The sequence below is a fragment of the Scomber scombrus genome, chromosome 9 (assembly GCF_963691925.1).
Source record: "Scomber scombrus chromosome 9, fScoSco1.1, whole genome shotgun sequence".
NCBI classification, from domain to species: domain Eukaryota; kingdom Metazoa; phylum Chordata; class Actinopteri; order Scombriformes; family Scombridae; genus Scomber; species Scomber scombrus.
Window position 1 is genome coordinate 25,501,187 of NC_084978.1, and position 18,452 is coordinate 25,519,638.

General features: G+C 39.0%; 1 protein-coding gene across 1 annotated transcript; it reads right to left on the minus strand.

Moving 5' to 3' along the window:
• Positions 1-1,756: 1,756 nt before the first annotated feature.
• On the minus strand, positions 1,757-16,109 carry fmr1 (fragile X messenger ribonucleoprotein 1). Its single transcript, XM_062425176.1, has 15 exons — positions 15,803-16,109; positions 12,498-12,550; positions 12,300-12,393; positions 10,734-10,805; positions 10,137-10,285; positions 9,606-9,699; positions 9,340-9,456; positions 9,018-9,188; positions 8,765-8,843; positions 8,535-8,662; positions 8,274-8,360; positions 7,264-7,495; positions 6,757-6,960; positions 6,013-6,092; positions 1,757-5,836 (listed from the first exon to the last, which is right to left on the minus strand). The coding sequence occupies exons 1-15, from the start codon at positions 15,851-15,853 to the stop codon at positions 5,639-5,641; spliced, it is 1,809 nt and encodes a 602-aa protein (XP_062281160.1). The 5' UTR covers positions 15,854-16,109; the 3' UTR covers positions 1,757-5,638.
• Between the last annotated feature and the right edge of the window lie 2,343 nt (positions 16,110-18,452).

Genomic DNA, 18,452 nt, shown 5'->3' on the forward strand with positions numbered 1-18,452 from the left:
CCCTGTTATGGAGGATACTATTTTTTTCACACATCATTAAGTTTATTATCAAGAGCTCTAGCATTTAACTGATATTAAACAGCAAAAAAAAGAAAAGAAAATATCAGGATAAGTGCACATTTGAAACAATAGTACAAATCTTTTCTCAGACAAATAATGACATCATTATATACAGTATGTCACCCTCCCTTCTTTTCTTTTTTCTCCCAACCTTTTTTTTTTTTTTTTAAACAATACAAAGCAACTCTATACTGTTGATACTCTATTGACAATAGAGAGGACACTTTCACTTGAGCCATTTTTTCGATGCAGTGCAGAGAAGGAAAAAAAATGCAACATGACTGCAGTGTGAACGACGGCTTAAAGTGAAAGCAAAGAAGGTCCTAACAGATTAGTGATAGAGAAATTGACACCGATAATACCTTTTGAAAAAGAAAAATGAACTGATGAATAAAAAGCCTGTTTCAAGATTCCTTACTTATAACCGTTTCTTGTGACATTTCCTAAAGGTGAAAGTTCCCCATGTGTCATTGACTCTAAGTTGATGGTTGTCACATCAAATGTTACTCATCACTGGCTATTCCAGCTGGACTCAGGTCAAGGAGAAATGAGACAAAGTAACACTGACTGAAAAACGTCTTTAAACATGTGTCCAAACCTACTGAATGTCTCCAAAATTCATAATAAAGATGTACATGCATCGCAATACTAGAAAGGTACACTGACTTCTGGTGAAGAAAAGACCTGGCTCAACCTATGAAATCTTTTAATTTCCTTTCAGTTCCTTTCCTACATAGAAAGATTTAACTATGGGTACAGAGTCACCATTTTCATCTCTGACAAAATGAAAGGAAGAGGGTTTGTGTGGAGAAAGTCTACAAAAGTAATTGAATCCATTTCATAGGTTAACTGAACCAGGTCATATGCTACAGGCTTACATCTGTACGACTGTACAAAGATACAACATCTTCAGTATTAAAAATGGATCAGGTGCTTATAAAGCAGTTTCCTGCCTTCCCAAAGTCGTCACCCTTTCAAAAAACTTTACACCAACACCTGCCGTTTGAGTTTAGAGGAAGCTCAAGAATGCTCAGTGTTGCCAGTGATGACCCAGGGTGAGTCTGTGACGTCACGACAGGAAGTTGCCTTCTTTACACACCTGGTCCATTGTCAGCATCTCATCATCCCTGATTTACATGTCTAGGTTGTGATACTAGCCACAATTAAAAGGCACATGTCACACAAAATATGGTGGGGTTACTCTGAGCATTTGCAGCTTTCTACGTATATCTTTAGATTCTGTTTTTGAGTCCAACAGCTGAAAATAAGACCAATAGGCAAACTATGTGTCGAGGTTCAGATGAAAACCAAAATTAGCTATAATGGATTTTGAATTTGAATTGTGTACTGTATCGTTTATTGAAGCTAATCGGCTAAAAGTTGATACCTAATGTAAATTAATTTAACGCTATGCTCACTTATAAAAGAGTTACATTTTGGGTAAAATGCTTGTTTCTTGTATAGTTTTAAATAAGACTGACACCACTCTAAAGCCTGTAAATTACAGTGCAAGAGACAACAGGCACTAAGCTTAGATTAGCATAAAAACTACAAGTGGCGGGAAACAGCAAGCATGGATGCCACTCCAATTAATAAATAATTCTAGCACAGGCTTCCCCCCCAAAATAAACACAGAAAGAATTAAAAAATAAGATGTTTAATGTTAATTAGTAAGCTTCAGAGGTGCTGCTTAGTATGTGGATTCCGTTAGCTTTGGACAGGGACAGACGGTTAGCTTTATACTAAGCTAACCTTTTGCTGCCTTCACATTAACCATAGAGACATAAGAATGGAATCAATTTACTCATCAAACTCTTGTCCTAAAACCCTCTGAAGCATGTTATATATTTTTTGTTAATTCTGTCAGGTTATTTTGAGAAGGAAGTCTAGGCTAGAACTATTCTTACTTGTCGCGATGCCATGCTAGCTGTTTGACGCTGCTTCTAATTTATAACAATAATAATAAACAAATAAGCGTATTTCCTAAAACTATTTTAAGATTCCCACAAAAAGGTACGCCAAAAAACGTTTTGGGAAATATACTTATTTGTAATTTTGGGTTTCTTACTTTATGCACATAGCAAAACTATAATTGAAGCTATCAGCTAGTCTGCTAATCCTGATGTACTGATGGGTATTTTGTTATTGTATTCTGATATATTACAATATATTTCAAGAATGACTACAAATGCTCAGAGAAACCCTGAAAAACATTGTTTTTGCTTCGCTTTTTTATTTGACAGTATTTTACTTACATTTGAAGTTTTTATTTTGTATTATTCAAATAAAAGCTAATAATCTCCTTTTCAATCATAAATCCACAAATACTCTCTACACTAGCCTATCTAATGTACTGTAGTCTGTTTAAATTTAGAACAATTTGGAACAGCTGAAATGTACGTGACCTCTAACGAATGATCTTGTACGTTATTTATTTTGATGATGATGATGCTTGTGATCTCTCCGTGCAGGCTATGTATGAAGTCAGTAACTCACTGAGGTGTCAGATGAGCAGTAGGGAACACAGAAGTGGCACAAAATGGGAGCTTGGGGTCAATTTATGCTGTTTGTTCCCCTGATATCTGACAACCTGCCCTGCTCAGAAAAAAATAGTCTTTTTCAGTTACTTGATGTCATGATTGTCTAGTCCTCTTTTTGTTTAAGTCTTTACCAGTGTGACACAGAGCTTTAGAGGCAGACAAGTTTAGAGCGAGGCCAGAAGACTGGTCCTGAATAAGTGTAGTCACCATTTTGCCAACCCGAAAGGATGAAGCCAAATGCTCACAGGCTCACAGGATGACCAGCTATGATGCAAGTGTGAGGAGTGACATTAAGTTATCGTAAAAGGACAGATTGAATTTGGGGTCTTTAACTACAGGGTTGGATCTAGAAAAAGGACATGGAAATGGAAAAGTGACATGTTGTCTTGAGAAACCAGATTTGAAACAACATTTTGTAACTAGACATAAACACACATCTCAAACACATAGGTAAAGCAACAGAAAAGAATGACGCATGGGGCTTAAAAGGTTTAAATAAACAATACTGACAGCAGTCAGGTGCTCTAAAGAATGGGCCTAATTTAAAGTAATGGAGAAGCATAAATCCAAGGCACAAAGATAAATGCGACCTGTTAAAAAGCCTCTTTAAGGACTGTGGTGAACCCAGCAGATTTCACAAAAACTTCTTGATGAAAATCTTGCTCCATTAAACCTGATTTTATATACTGGTTTCGAGCAGTTTCACTAAACTTTACTGTGACTTATTAAAGTGATAAACGCCCTACGAAAAAATTAATTACACCCTTCATGGTCACAGAACAGGACCTGATACAGTGTTATCAACATATAAGGTAATGATAGAAAGCCAGGGAGGTTGTACTGCAGCCAATGATGTTCAGTAATGATGCAGGAGTATGCCATCAATCAGCTAAGAGGACTGAAATTGTTGGAACTGAAAGAAAAATGTATTGAGTGTTACAGGCTAGACTCCCTCATCCACTGTACTATTTCTAAAATGAAACCAACTAAATTTACTAAATTAAAAAAGATTTTAAAAAATGAAGTGAAAGGGGCATGCCAGGAATAAGCTGGAAATCCAAGAAGAATTTACACCAATATTTTATTGTATCGAAGTATAACTTAATGATTAGTAACCTCTACAATAACACTTCAAACAAAATATACTTAACAGATTTTCTAAGTGCAGACAAAAAGTACAAACTTTTTCTTTTTTTATTCATTCACTCCTTTTTTTCAGAAATTAAAAGAAAAAACCTCATGTGACTCATTAGGTGACGGCTGGTTCACGCGTTTGAGTTGCTGAGCTGCGGTGACAGTAATCAGTCGTGTCAGCCGTCGTAAACTGGCCCTTGATCAGGTTTGACTGGGAGCTAAAGTTTCCGTATGAATTTAACTGGCATCCATCAGAGACCGGTTTGGTAAATGTAACTAATTGGAACTTGGAAAAAGAAAAAGTCTAGCTTTACAGTCTCCCATTGGTCTGGTAGAAGATGTTTATATCTGTTGACAGGTCTTTACCAATGAACCAATGAGATCAAGGAGTACTGAGAGACTGGTAGAACCACCACTGCACACATGTTGCCTTACCGTTAAAGTGCAGAATGTGTGTGACAGATTAGATACATGGCTGTATTGTAGACACTTTGGTCTTGAGTCATTGTGACTTTATAGGCTTTACCTGCATTTCTGGCCCTTGTATTTATAAACCTTTGACCATTGCCACATTTTTAAAAGGTGTTATGATTTATTGCGGCTCCTGTAGCTTTAGACTTTTTATGTGATTTCCCTAAGTGTCAAGGTTTGTACAGCAGTTCATGACATTTTGTACCCTGATAAAGACTATATTTTGTTCAATCTTATAATAGTAAAAGTGTTTGGTTGCATCAGAGTGCCTTGGATTTATGTTTCTCTTTTATATTGTTGAACTCATGTGTGGTCTTGACAGTCAAAAAGACTGAAGGAATTTTACATTATAGGCAACAGGAAAGAAAAAACAGATGACTTCAATGAGATAAGTGTGTGTAGGCTCGTGTACACTGCTGGAGAAAAAAAAACAAACAAAAAAAAACCACCTATGCATACTTGTTCATATTTCATACTCTGCTCCATTTTACTGACATCAAAGGCAGGTTGATGAGGGCTCAAATTAAATGAAAGAAATAAATCATTAATGACCTCTACAAACTTCCAGTCTGAATTCCCAAAGTTTTTCTCATATGTAGAAGTGACTTGGGTGTTTTTTTTTTATTCTTAACTTCATACATCTTAAAAACGCAGATGAAAGACGCAAAAAAGGACTCGTCTACCCTGTTGTTAACTTGTGAAAATGCTGTCTCATGAGCTGGATTTTGACCACCACAACAAATTCTCCACCTATGCAAAACACTGACGCTAGTCAAACTGTTTGCTGCCAGATCTTCTCCACGTTTGCCCATTTTCAGTAAGAATTAGGTTATGTTGTGGAGCGAAGGGTGAACAGAGAAGGAACATGTGTTTTCCTGCCTTCTGAAATTCAATGTTTCTTCTGTTCTGTTCTCTCCTTGACTTATTTGACTTGTTTCTTTTTTTACTCATGTCAGCATGCCCACACAGGTGGTGGAACAAAAAAAGGAACATGTTCCAATTGAGTTGAAAAAGCTAATATTTTTATGTTTAGGGGTTAATGCCTCTGTGAGAGATCAGCTTTAGTCAAACCCCTCCTCTTCCTGTCCATTTGTCCAAAAAAAGAGGAAAAAAATGTGTGGTTTCTTTTACTCCAGACAGGACCAGGAGATGCCAGACCAGACCAGCACAATGAAACCAGAGCATACCTCAGCAGAGCAGACCAGCAGATACCAGATCACCTCTGGTCTACTTCACTACGGTAAACTCTCCCATGCTGATGGAAATATGAGTATTGTGTATTTGAGTATGTGTCTGACAAAAGACAGAGAAAGAAAAAGCCAGAAGAAATCTACAATGTTTTATGACAAGTTGCCTGTGTGTGTGTGTATGTATTTGTGTGTATGTATGCATGTGTGTGTGTGTCTAAGTGAGAAGGTCCTCCAGTGGTGTATCTACGACACTCCATTCACCAGTGGAGGAGCGTCCTGTTTGTCCTTCTTCATCCCTCGTTCTCTGATGGGTCGGTGATGGTGGCGGGACGGGCCTTCGCCGCCGGCACTGATGCCACCCTGGGATGAAGAAGGTCCTCCTCCTCCTCCTCGCACTGAGGAGTGCTGCACGCTACGCTCATTGTTCCCGTCCACGCGTATCTACGGGACAGAGTAAAAAAAAAAAAACACAGTACATTCACACAGCTTTAAATAACAGACCAAATATGATCAAAGCGACACATAGAGCAGTTTACAATAAAAACAACAGCAAATTTGCCACCAAAATTCTTACATCATTATAGAAACAACTGGTGTGAAATCAATGTGTGTTTTACCTGTAGTGTGTCTTCCTGCCCTCTCGTCTTGGGGTCTCTGATATGACGAGGTCTCGGCTCGTTCCACTGCAAGTCGTCACCTAAAACCGGGACAGACAAAGCCCACGTCTCAACTTATAAGTATCACAATTGTTCCCAAAGCATCAAAGTAAAAAAAAAGTGTGTACTGAACTCGTTCTGGGACAAAGTGAAATAAAAAAACACCTACTATGCTGTCACGTTACTAAAACCTCCATGTGTACCTGCGGTGTTAAGACGAGCAGATTGTTTGCAGCTAGCAGGTTAAAACATGGGGTTAAATTGATGTGCGTCACAATTAGATTCATGTCAAGGCTGGGTTTTTTTTTCCCAATATAAATGTGGATCTCCTTGAAAAGCAAACACTCATAATGAGAATGTATTAGGGGAGGGGAGTCTGCAGAGATCTCATTATATGATTCATTTATATTCTTCAGGCTATAATTTGATGAAAAGCATCGCAAACCGTTATTTATTTCGACTCGCTACACACTAATTTCTTTCTCTTTCTTCTTCTACCGCATGAATAAAACTAATCTCCATTCATTATCTTCAAAGTTAACTTCATCGCCAGTTAAATGGTAGAAAAATAACAGGAAAACAGTTGTGTGACTTACTGAGAAAATCCTTTTTTCTCTCTAAAAATACCCGCTGAGGAAAATCCTGAATAATGTGAGATCTCGGCAAAACGAACAATGAGAGGTCAATTGATTGTTTACTACCCACCTTTATATCCTCCTCCTCCTCTTCCTCTCCCCCCTCGTCCTCGTAGTCCTCCTCCACCGCCTGCTCTCTTCCTCCCATCTGTCCGTCTGGGCAGGGTCCCGCCTCCTGTCATCAGCTCCTCGGTGGGGGCCAGCGACCAATCGCTGAGCTCGTCTTTGTGGTCTGACTCTGTCTCGGACGCGTTGGACGCCTCAGAGTTGGTGCCTGGGGGACGGAGTACACAAGTCAAACCTTGTTGTTTAAACTACTAAGGAAAGACAACATGGAATTAACTCTGAATAATTGTTTTTGGTGTTTCATGATTGGTGAAGGAAGAGGTTCTCAACTCAATACAGCTTTGTACTAGCTGGATGTTGTCATCAGATATGTCTGAAAATAACCTCAAACTGAGCCAAACCATCCAAACCAATGACTCACAGTAGCTGGCAGTAACTTAACCTTCAGGTGATTTAACTTGTATGAAAGGAGGTTTAAATATAACTATAACTAAAGAAGTAGTCATTTTACCCGAAGCAAAAGCTGCACTGCCTCCTCTCCGCCCTCTGCCGCCTCTTCCTCCTCCTGCGTAGGGCTTCCCTCCTCCGCCTCCTCTCCCCATGCCCAGTCCCGTGCCGTTATCGAACACGTAGGTCTTGTCTTTGGGATTTCGAGGGCCCGTCCCCCCTCCGCCGCCTCCCCCTCCTATCTGTCTCAGCTGCTCGTCGATCTGAAGGCGCTCCAGACGAAGCTGATCCACCTCCTGCCGACGCAAAAGCAGAAGTGAGAATGAGTGTGTTTACATTGCAGGCTAGAACCCTGGTTTTTAGAGTCTAATCCTAGTTTTAACTATAGTCAGGCTGTAATGTTAATGCAGAACATTAAGGAACCTGACTGCTCCCTGTATACATAATCACAACAGTATCATGTTTTCTGTATATTCAGCTAATCTGTCATAACTGCCCTCTAGAGCTTAACTGTTATTTAATATATGGAATCATATTTTCTTTTGCTTTACTGACAAATTATTACACATTTAGATGAGGAGATATTTTGAGGTTTCTAATAACCAGGGATAATAAGGGTTTATCCTGGTTCTGACACCAGGGTATGATGTTTACACCCACAAACAAAGAACTAGGAAAATCACAAAAAACACATCTATTTACATGTAAAATTCAAATATGAATCTGGTCACATCATGTCTTTACATTATGATCTTAAGAATTGCTGTTTCTAATGATTTTTGAGATAATATCATCATTATAAAAAATATTTAAAAGCTACATGAATGGATTTAAAAAAAAATCCATTTTGTATTTTCATATATCTGGTGAAGTCAAATGTGATGCCTGAAGATGGTATTAAAAATTAAACAGCTGGTTTGATCTTTGACTGCAGCAGTCATCTCACCTGCTCTATTTTAAGCTTCATGTTATTGAATTTATTTCATTACCTTTAGCTTTTTTTCTTCTTGGCAGCAGGGATGTAAAATTAAAACAGCAGATATGAGAGGTTATTATTGCTGCTATAGTACAAACCTTTAGGTAGTTGAGGTGGTAGTCCAGCAGTACTGTAGCATTGGAGATGCTTTCCTTGGTCCCCACAAATACAAATGGCACCATTCCCTGTGAGTGAGAGTCAAACAGAGAAAGGAGGACACTGAAATCAATTCATATGTTTATTTGACTGATTATTGGAAATTGAGGAGAATTGAGGATTGAGCGTGACTTTTATCTCTGTGTAATATGGTAAGCAGACAGAGTTGTTCATATTAAACCCAAGATTCTTTTCCCACTGACCTCATCTGCCGCTGCTGCTGCTGCCGCTGAGGGCTTTTTGTCATTCTCTGGCTCGATCCGAACCCGCACCACGCCAGACTTATCCACCACCTCCTGGATCAGTTTGCCGTTCTTACCAATCACCTTCCCTATTAAAGCACAAAAACATCATCAACTACAGCCTTCTACAAGTTTAATAATCAGATTAATCACTCAATAATCTCACCATCTGAACTGAGCGATTTACTTACCTACTAAGTTCCGGGGAACTTTGATGACATCTTCGGAGAACTCCAGGAAACTCCTGGCTATACGGACAGCATCCTGGTCCTAAGACAAACAATCAGACACATAATAAAGACAATCAGCTGCTGATACAGTTCCTCACCTTGCTCAAGTTTAGCTTTTACATAAAAAAGAAGCTTGGAAAGTAAATGTCTCTCCGCCTTCTGCTGGCCTCTATTAATGTGTCACTTTAACTATGAATCAGCTGAGTCATCCTACCTCTCCGTATATGTGGAAGGTGCACGTCTCTTCATCCAGATCTATGTTAGTGACCCCGGGAACTTTGCGCGCTTGCTGAATGTTGGCCCCATGCGTCCCGATGGCCAGACCCATTAAATCATCCCGAACCGCAAACTGTTCATGGAAGCGTGATGCAAGCTGTCTGGAGCTCTTTAGAGACACAACGAGAGAGATGAGACACAGAAAAACTTTCTTTGTATCACACACATGCACACTAGATCACTTTCATACATTTTAAAGTTACAGTTTCTGTAAGCCTGATTATGTATGTGTGTTTCTTTGTATGTGTGTGTGTGTTTACCTCCAGCTGTCTGCTGGCCTCTTCGTTCCTCAGCATGAGAGAGAGTTTGGTGCGGAGGCTCCTGAAGTGCATGTCGCTCATCATGTTGGCCCGCTTTGTAGTCACCTCATTCACCGACTGTAAGAAACAATCAAAGCCCATTTTTATGTTAAGAATATATCATGTTGGACGTGTTAATGATGGGTTATATCTACAAAATCATGTGATACGATTTTGGATTGTGCTATATCTAAGTAGCTCCACAAAGAAAAACATGATTGACTAACCAAAATGACCAGCTGCTTTTTCTCTGAGTCGTAGACGACGCTGAACGCTCCCACGGCCTTTTTGAAGTCTTTGTGTGCTGATTCCTTGGAGCACCTGCGAACCCACAGTTACACATGGATTTTAATTTTTTTGTACATGTTTGTGTTGCTCCATCCTGATTTACTGACTCTTTCTCAGTTATTATTCCTGATCAATTTGTTTTATTCTACCGGCAGTTCCTTACAGATGTATTTTGAGCTGAGGCGCTGTGTTAGTCTTCTAAAGAGGACTTCTTTATTTCAGGAACAGAATTAAAAGCTGTAGCTTAAGAGTTAAAATCCTGACCAGCTGGACTCAAACTGAAAACCACTACTGGGCTCTGGGATGGCCTGTGAGTGGGTGCACTGGCAATCATATTGAGTGACAAGCATAATTCCTGTTGGGAGTTCAAACCAAAATGTACAAATATAGACGCCCTGAAGAGTACGTGATGGACATAAAAAGTGTGTGAGCGTGTATATGTAGTTATACGTCTATGTAGTTAAACTTACATCTGCCGTAGATCCTCGGGTACGTCCAGTCTGATCTTGATGAAGGTGCTTTTGGTGGCTGGTTTATTCGGGTTGACCGGCCGTAGCCGCTCCAGCGTCACGATCTCATTTAGCGTAGCGTCACAGGCAGCGTATTCTATTACATAAAACTGCAGACACATAGAAAAAGAAAAATACAATACAATAAAACAACAGCAAATATACAAACAGATATAAACTTAGACATTTAGTAAACATAAGTTAAAAAATGACATTCAAAAATGTTCACAGTGCTCAAAATTCTCTAAACTGATTATGCTTTATTCTTAGCAGTGTCTTGTTTTTATTTGTCCACACACAGGACACACAGTCATTTTCATCAATATTTTATGTTTTTAAGGGTGTTCTGTAACTCATGGTAGAAATTTGTTGAAAGAAATGTCAGTCCATATTGCAGTATGATATATATGAATCTAAATAATACATCATGCTAAATGAACTAATGGAAACTAACCGGAATATTAACATTATCACGATGCAGTCTGCATCTTCTCATTTCAGTTCATTGTACATTCACAGTGTTACTAAACCTTAGAAATGATGTGAACTGAGTCTCACCTCTCCTTTGACCATGCGAACCTTGGCCAGCCACCATCCACATGGCTCCTTGTCATTGGCCCTGGAATATACCTGGCAACACACACACACACACAAGTAAACTTCACATCAATCTACTCGTCACATGGATCTGAAAAGATTATAATAAAGAGATCAGATGACACAATATACACTACCGGTCAAAAGTTTTAGAACACCCCAATTTTTCCAGTTTTTTATTGAAAAAACCTTTTCAAGCTTACCATCTTGGTTTTTTTTTCCTAAGGTAGTTCTGGCATTGCTTGGACTTATGTTTTGGGTCATTATCTTGCTGTAGGATGAACCCCTGACCAAATAAGTGCATACCAGAGGGTTCTGCATGGCGCTGCAGAATGCTGTGGTAGCCGACCCTGGATCCAGACAAACAGCCCCAGACCATCATGCTTCCTCCTCCATATTTGACAGTTAATGTCACACACTGAGGAACCATCCTTTCGCCTACTAGACGGCGTACAAAACTCCTGCGTGATGAACAGAATATTTTAAATTTTGATTCATCAGTCCATAACACCTTCATCCAGTCTTCAGTAGTCCATTGGTGGTGTTTCATGGCCCAGGCAAGCCTCTTCTTCTTATTCTGACGTCTTAGCAATGGCTTTCTTGCTGCAACTCGACCTGTCAAACCTGCAACTTGAAGTCTTCTCTTCACAGTTGAAACTGAGACTTGCTTACTACGACCACTATGAAGCTGTGCTTGAAGCTGTTGTCCTGTGAGACGCCTATCACGCAAGCTGTTAACTCTCAGAAACTTGTCTTCTGACTCTGTTGTGGCTTTGGGTCTGCCAGACCTCTTCCTTTCAGAGTTTCCCCCAGTTTATGATTGCTTTTTGAAGGAAACTGTACTCACTGACACCTTGACTTTCTTCGCAATTTCTATGTAGGAAAGACCTACATTTTTAAGTGTCTTTGTATAATTTTCAGTTTTGGGTAACCTTACCTTTTTTTAACCTCTGGCAGTTCACCACTTACCTTTGTACCATTTCAAGCTATTCATGGGACTTGAACTGCTTGAATTTAAATTTAAAAAATTGAAAAATTGGGGTGTTCTATAACTTTTGACCGGTAGTGTATTTAATGAAGTCGGCATACTGTCAGGATCCTACAGACTCATTAAAAAACTAACAGGAAACAACAATTGGAAATTCTGGATGAAAATCTGACTAATTAGCAGCAGAATCAGGAGTGCACATTTTCTCTTGACCTCCACCTCCTAAATGTTTAACTCTGTATAAAACCATGCAGCATTTACTGGGACCAACGGTGACCAATATCAATGGCAGGAAATAGAACCTGATGTGAGGGAACATTCAATTCACAGAAAAATCAATGCTCGTCTTTCCCTCCTTTTTAAAAAATCTAGTTCCAAGTATCCTTTAGTGAAAATCAGTAAAAATGGAAAACAAACAGCCTTTAGGATCCCTTGTGGTCCCTGATTTAAATCTGATTCAAACTGCATCTAAATCAATGATATCTGGCGGCAACACAACATTTTGGGAGATAATTCTGACAAGATTGAACCGGTCCCACCTCGACGTCATCGCTCTCATTAATCTCCTTGCAGACCCCTGTTGGAGGAGGAAATCGCACATCCTGGAATGGGATCTGACGCTCCGGCTGCCAACTGGGACAAAAGAAAACACGCACATACGAAAAATAATTGTGATCTCTGTCAAACAGCGACATTCTACACTGTTTTAGGTTGTGTGTTTGTGTGCGTTTACTCACTTGTTTTCAAATGCCACAGTGACTGATCCTTCATGGACATCCTTCACAAAGGCCTGCAGGAAGCACAGAGGTGAGATAGCACAAGTTATAGTCAGCAGTGTTAGTCAGTGATAGTCAACGAGGCCTGACGCCGATATCAACCATGTGAATGAGTCACAATTATGCTGCTCGACCCGAATCCGAAGCCGTTTCCGCCGAAAACTGCCTGAAAAAAACACACCACTTTGCAGGGGACACGCCGGGTTCAGACCTTTATTCAGGGTACTGGGTCAGATTTGGCTCTTTCCGCCGTCATACACACACACACACACACACACACACACACACACACACACACACACACACACACACAGACACACACACACACACACACAAGTCTGTGTCTGTGTATGTCATGTGTTGCAAAGTAGGACATGCGATGCCTCGAAGGAAGCGGGAGAGTGAGAGGGAGAAGGAGAGGGAGAGTGAGAGGGAGAGTGAGAGAGAGAGAGAGAGAGAGAGAGAGAGAGAGAGAGAGAGAGAGAGAGAGAGAGAGAGAGAGAGAGAGAGTTGCATATGGGTTGCATTAGCCTGGCAAGCTAACCTAACAGTTAGTAATGGATGAAATGAAGCAAAAACTTCCTGAAGGGGAGCTTCTCAGATTCCCTGATGATTCAGTGAGAGCTTTAAACTGTGATGACATTAGGACCTGCTCGACCTGCCTTCACTTTGCTCTGCAGTGATTAACAGTATTTGAAGTGAGAGGTCAGGAGACAAGTTCTCAGTTTACCAGCCATCATCTGTGTTGGGATGAGGTGATAAAAAAAAGGAAAAAATGATCACTTAACAGGTGAGCAACACGGTTTAGATACCATCATGTAGAATAAGATTTTGTTGTTGTATGCTGCTTATCACCACTAAAAACACAACAGAAATAGCTCATTATAAGTTACCATTAAAAAACACTTCAAGTGTAACAATATATCGTTTTTTTAATGATGATTTTGGCACATTATATCTCTACTTTCTATTAGCAGGTGCAAAAGGTTATCAACTCATCGTACAATAACGTAATTATCAAGCTATTGTATTATCATTATATCACTGGTATAAAATGATCTTCAAATGACAATAACAGTTTATCGCAATCATTTCTGAGACGATATATCGTCCAACAAAAGTAGTTATCATGACAGGACTAATGATGGTGTTCTTTTAAATGCATGAAAATCAAACAATTTACACTGTACTGCTCTTTTAAAGATATACGGATCCTTAGAGAGTGAAACAACTTTAAAAAAAACCCTGCAAACTATAATAAGTCTTCTCTAGTCTTCTCTCCAACTGTGATAATTCAGAATTAAAATGATCATAAAAAGCAATTTAATGAATTTCATAATTACCCAAAAACCTCACAATCAACCAAAGGCATCAGAGTAAAGAACTGCTCTCAGGTTCAAACATTTTCCTTCCATGAACATTCATTTTAACTTTTTTTTAACATTAAAATATTTGTTAAAAATCATGTCCGGGGTTGTTTTTGCATTCAATCTGCACTAACCTGCTTCCTGTTTGGCTCTATTAAAACCCAATACAAGAGCCTAATTTAGGAAGTGTGGGATTAGCATCCTTGACCCAGGCAGCAAAGTCCACTTTAGGCGAGCTACTGAGCAGCACCAATGTGACTGTATGAAACACACACACACACACACACACACACACACACACACACACACACACACACACACACACACACACACACACACACCTCTGTATCTAACAGCTCCACACACACAGCAGGAAGTATATGACACTTTAGAACTTGAGTGACTTACACAATTAAGTAGTCCCACCCAAAAAAAACCTTGTCAAACCTTCATATATAATATTATATAAATCTAACATTAAGATATCAATTACAGTTCAACATTGCAATCTGGATAATGACATGTACTGTATTCATGCCCCAATGAACAAACTGATACTGTCTTGATTTTTAAAAATATAAGACAGAAACTGAAACTGAATTACTGTGCACATCTCACATTTATCAGCAGTTCACATTGAATTAATTTTAATCATAAAGGCAGTGATTATTAAACAAGCTCTACAGCAGCTTGCAGTAACATTCATCAGTCTGAGTGCTAATGAAAAGGCGCATTTTAGTTCATACTGATGAAATAATTGACTCCTGATTGGCTAATCTGCTTTTTATACTAAACATTTGCTGATAACTACAGGCAAATAATACAGTATTCAAAGTGCACACCCAGCCAGTGCCACACCCAACTAAGCAACTAAAGTACATCCACTACTGACGATGCCACCTTTCATTTGTCTCGAAGCAAAGAAAAAGCTGATTTTTAAGGTCTGATTTGTATTAATTTCACTTGAAATGATTCAGCTGGCATTGACAGACGGATCTACAGTGAAGTGCAGCTCAGGTTTGCAGTCAAGTAAGTGATGGCTGTACTTTATATTCATATTCATCGCATAAGATCCGTTGCAGCAAAGCTTATGCTTCTAGAAAGATGAAAATACTTGAGAGCTACATTCACAACTGGCCCAGCAAAACTTCTACTGTTCATACTTCACTGTATTCTGTTCCTAATGCTTGCTTACTTTTCATTAAACAACTTTTGAATGTAACATCCAACTTTTCCCATTGTTGCTTATAGTATTTCTTCCCCCACTGACCTCCCAGTGGGAGGTCAGCATCACTCCCAGCTCCTACTTTACAAAACACCAGACTTTAACTCCACCTGTGCTTAGTTTTATAATGAAATAATATGATAACAAATACATATACAAAACGTTAACCACCCGAAAATATCCTTTAACCTTGCTTATCAACTCTAATCTCCATATGAATGTGTACTAGATTAACCCAAATCAGCTGGACGGCCTTAATAAAACAAAGACCTGTCCACTGGAGGTAAACAACACATCCTGCTGCTTTTACCTTCAATTAAGTTAGTTAAAAAAACACAGTAGTGGATATACAACCAACCAACCACTGCTAATATTCACTCATTCACTCATTTCAACACCATCACATCACCTCAACACTACTAACATTTCGACAATATTGCTGTTGCTCTTTTTGCCCTATTTTTTAAGCGACGACGTTGTGAACAGTAAGACAGTAGTTTATGTGGCAGCCTCTCAGTTAGCTTTGTTTACAGGTTTACGGAGGCTGGGCAGAAGCACGGAGGCCCGCAGACACCAGCAGGTATCACATAGTCCTATTTCATATCAGTTAGCCTCACGTCTGTGCGCTGTGTGTTGAATGAAAAGAAAAAGGTCAATAAAAGTCACCAGCTTACCTTATAAAAGGCCCCACTTGTCCCCCGCACTTCCACGACTAGTTCATCCATGACGCAAGTTACTACAGCTTGCTAGCTAGCTAACTACCGCTAGCGATGTGAGTAGCTAGCTAGCTAGCTAGCGGGCTAGCCTGACGCTAGCCAAGGCAATGTATCCTGCCAGCTGAGTGCAAGAGGAGGCCACGGTAAATGTGTGTGACCGTAATGTGGTTCTCCGGTTTTTTGCACTGTTGTTGAGTCTAAAATTGTGCTGAGGTGCGATAAATTAACGCCGAAGCATGTAGCCAGGCTACGTTGGCTGGTTGTGTTAATGTTGTGTGATTAGTGGTGAAGCAGCTACTGCTGGCCGCATCTCTCCATGTGACGTCTCCGCTTTCTTCCTCTGCTCACATCTGAGGCTGCTTACTCTCATCCGAGCCTATTGCTGCTCTCCACAGGTAACACATAGGAATAACTGTGCAATGCATGTAAATAAAAGTTATCTGCCTTCATTCTGCACTCACCCTCATCTAAAAATAGGTAATATTATTACACCGTATTTGGTGACCCATCAGAGTTTGTGACCTGCAATAGAAAAAGTAGGTCTACTTGGACTCTTTACTCATTACTTTACTCAAGTACATCACATTGAAAAATACTATTTATCAGGCATTCTGCAAAATTAATATTTTAATTTAAGTAAATTGAGTTGATAATACTTATATACTTTTAAAACAGGACTTTAAATGTAGGATTTTTACTGATTAAGTATTGCAATAACAATAAACTCCGGTATATTATCATTCAGCACCAATACTACTCTTGTGCATAATGTTACAATTTATTTTTTTTTTTTACTTTTTTTTTTTTTTTACTAGGCCAACTATTGTCTTTTTATTGCTTGTGTACTTGCTTATTATTTATTGTTCCTTATTCTTTCTATTGGTGCTCTGTGTTTTTTTGGTATACACTTGCTGCTAATCTTATCTTATCTTATCTTATCTTATCTTATCTTATCTTATCTTATCTTTTCTTAGCTTAGCTTAGCTTAGTTTATCTTATCTTATCTTATCTTATCTTCTCAACACTACAGGTCACAGAATCTGAAGGGTCACCAAATATGCTGATTATCCACATCAGGCACTAACGTTAAATACATTTATAAAAAGTATGTAGTTTTCATGGTCAGAGACGGCACATACCACATTTATAAAACACTTGATTACATTTTTATTCATCATTATACTTATTAATAAGACTAATTATAAGAAAAAAGAAAACAGTTGAAAACAGCCGTTGCTGTGCATCTTTCAGCACCACAGGTGTGGAGAGCAGAGAGGAGAGAGAGACCATATATATAAATATATATTAAATAAATATATATATTTATTTTTAAATTACAGTAGTAATTACAGTAGTTAAATAAAGGAAAATCAAGTCTTTTATAAATGTTGTATCTGCTGTTTCTGAGCTGGAAAACCAAAAATGCCTTAAATGAAATGAAAATAAAAATCAAGAACTCAATCAAAAATCAAGAAACTTTATTGTCCATTAATGCAAGCAAGAATGGACGTGTCGTTCTCTGTACAGCTTAAATCAATATTTGTTTTCATTCCTTTAATTTCTAATTCTAATTCCAAATAGTCTATGCAATGCAATCCGTTGTCTCAGTGCTATTCCTTATACCTTCACATCAACTCACCTGGTGCTATATGTGATCATTCAGCTGTAGGAATGGTTGCTTGGAACAGCTGTTATTGGGCTTTTCTTTGGTATATGTGTGTGATAGTGTGTTTATACTCTGTAATGGTTTTACATGTGGTCCTCAAAAAGGCAATCTATGCTGGAGATAATGATATTTAGGTTCATTGTTGACTCTGAATTTGCATGCAGGGGATAATGTGAGTGTGAATGGTTGTCTGTCTCTATACTATAAGTTGTCCCTGTGACTGACTGGCGACCTGTACAGAGTATGCCCTGCCTCTCGTCCAGTGTCAGCTCAGATTGGCTCCATCTTACCTGCGACCCTGAGGTGCATTCAGATTGGAGCATCAGTGTAAGGGCTAGTATGGCATTTGTAGACCCATATCTACATATGGTGTCAGGTGCCTTGGTTGTCATATTTTTCTGTAGTGTGTGTGTGCCTGTACATCAGCAATAAGTGAATGTAAATCTATGGTCTTTATACCTATAGTAAATTTTACTTTTTTAAGCGTAAATTGAGAGGAGGGGGGCACTCAAAGTGGGCTCCACACTGTGGCCCCAAAACACTGGCAACATCTTCTTTATCCAAGTTATTAGTAGTAAGTCGGCCCTTTTTTTTCTCTTCCCAGTTTCACAGTATTTATTTACTGCAATGTTTGCAAGGCCTTCCTTAAAAACTACAAATACAGACATGCTACAGTTCAATGTACAAAAACGTTCTCTTGGTGGGAAATGTCCCTCACACCACCACCTCCCACCGTGGGAAGCAGAATGGTACCACAGCCTTCCACTGGGGGTTCAGCACCTAGGATAGCGACCATTTTCTCCCCATAAGGTAAGTAATCATTGTTATTTCTCACACCTGGTTATTAATATCACTTACCTGGATTTTCTTGTCACCGCATGACTGCATTATGCATGACTCTAGCTCTTATGTAATAGTATTAATATATTGATCTTGGAATAT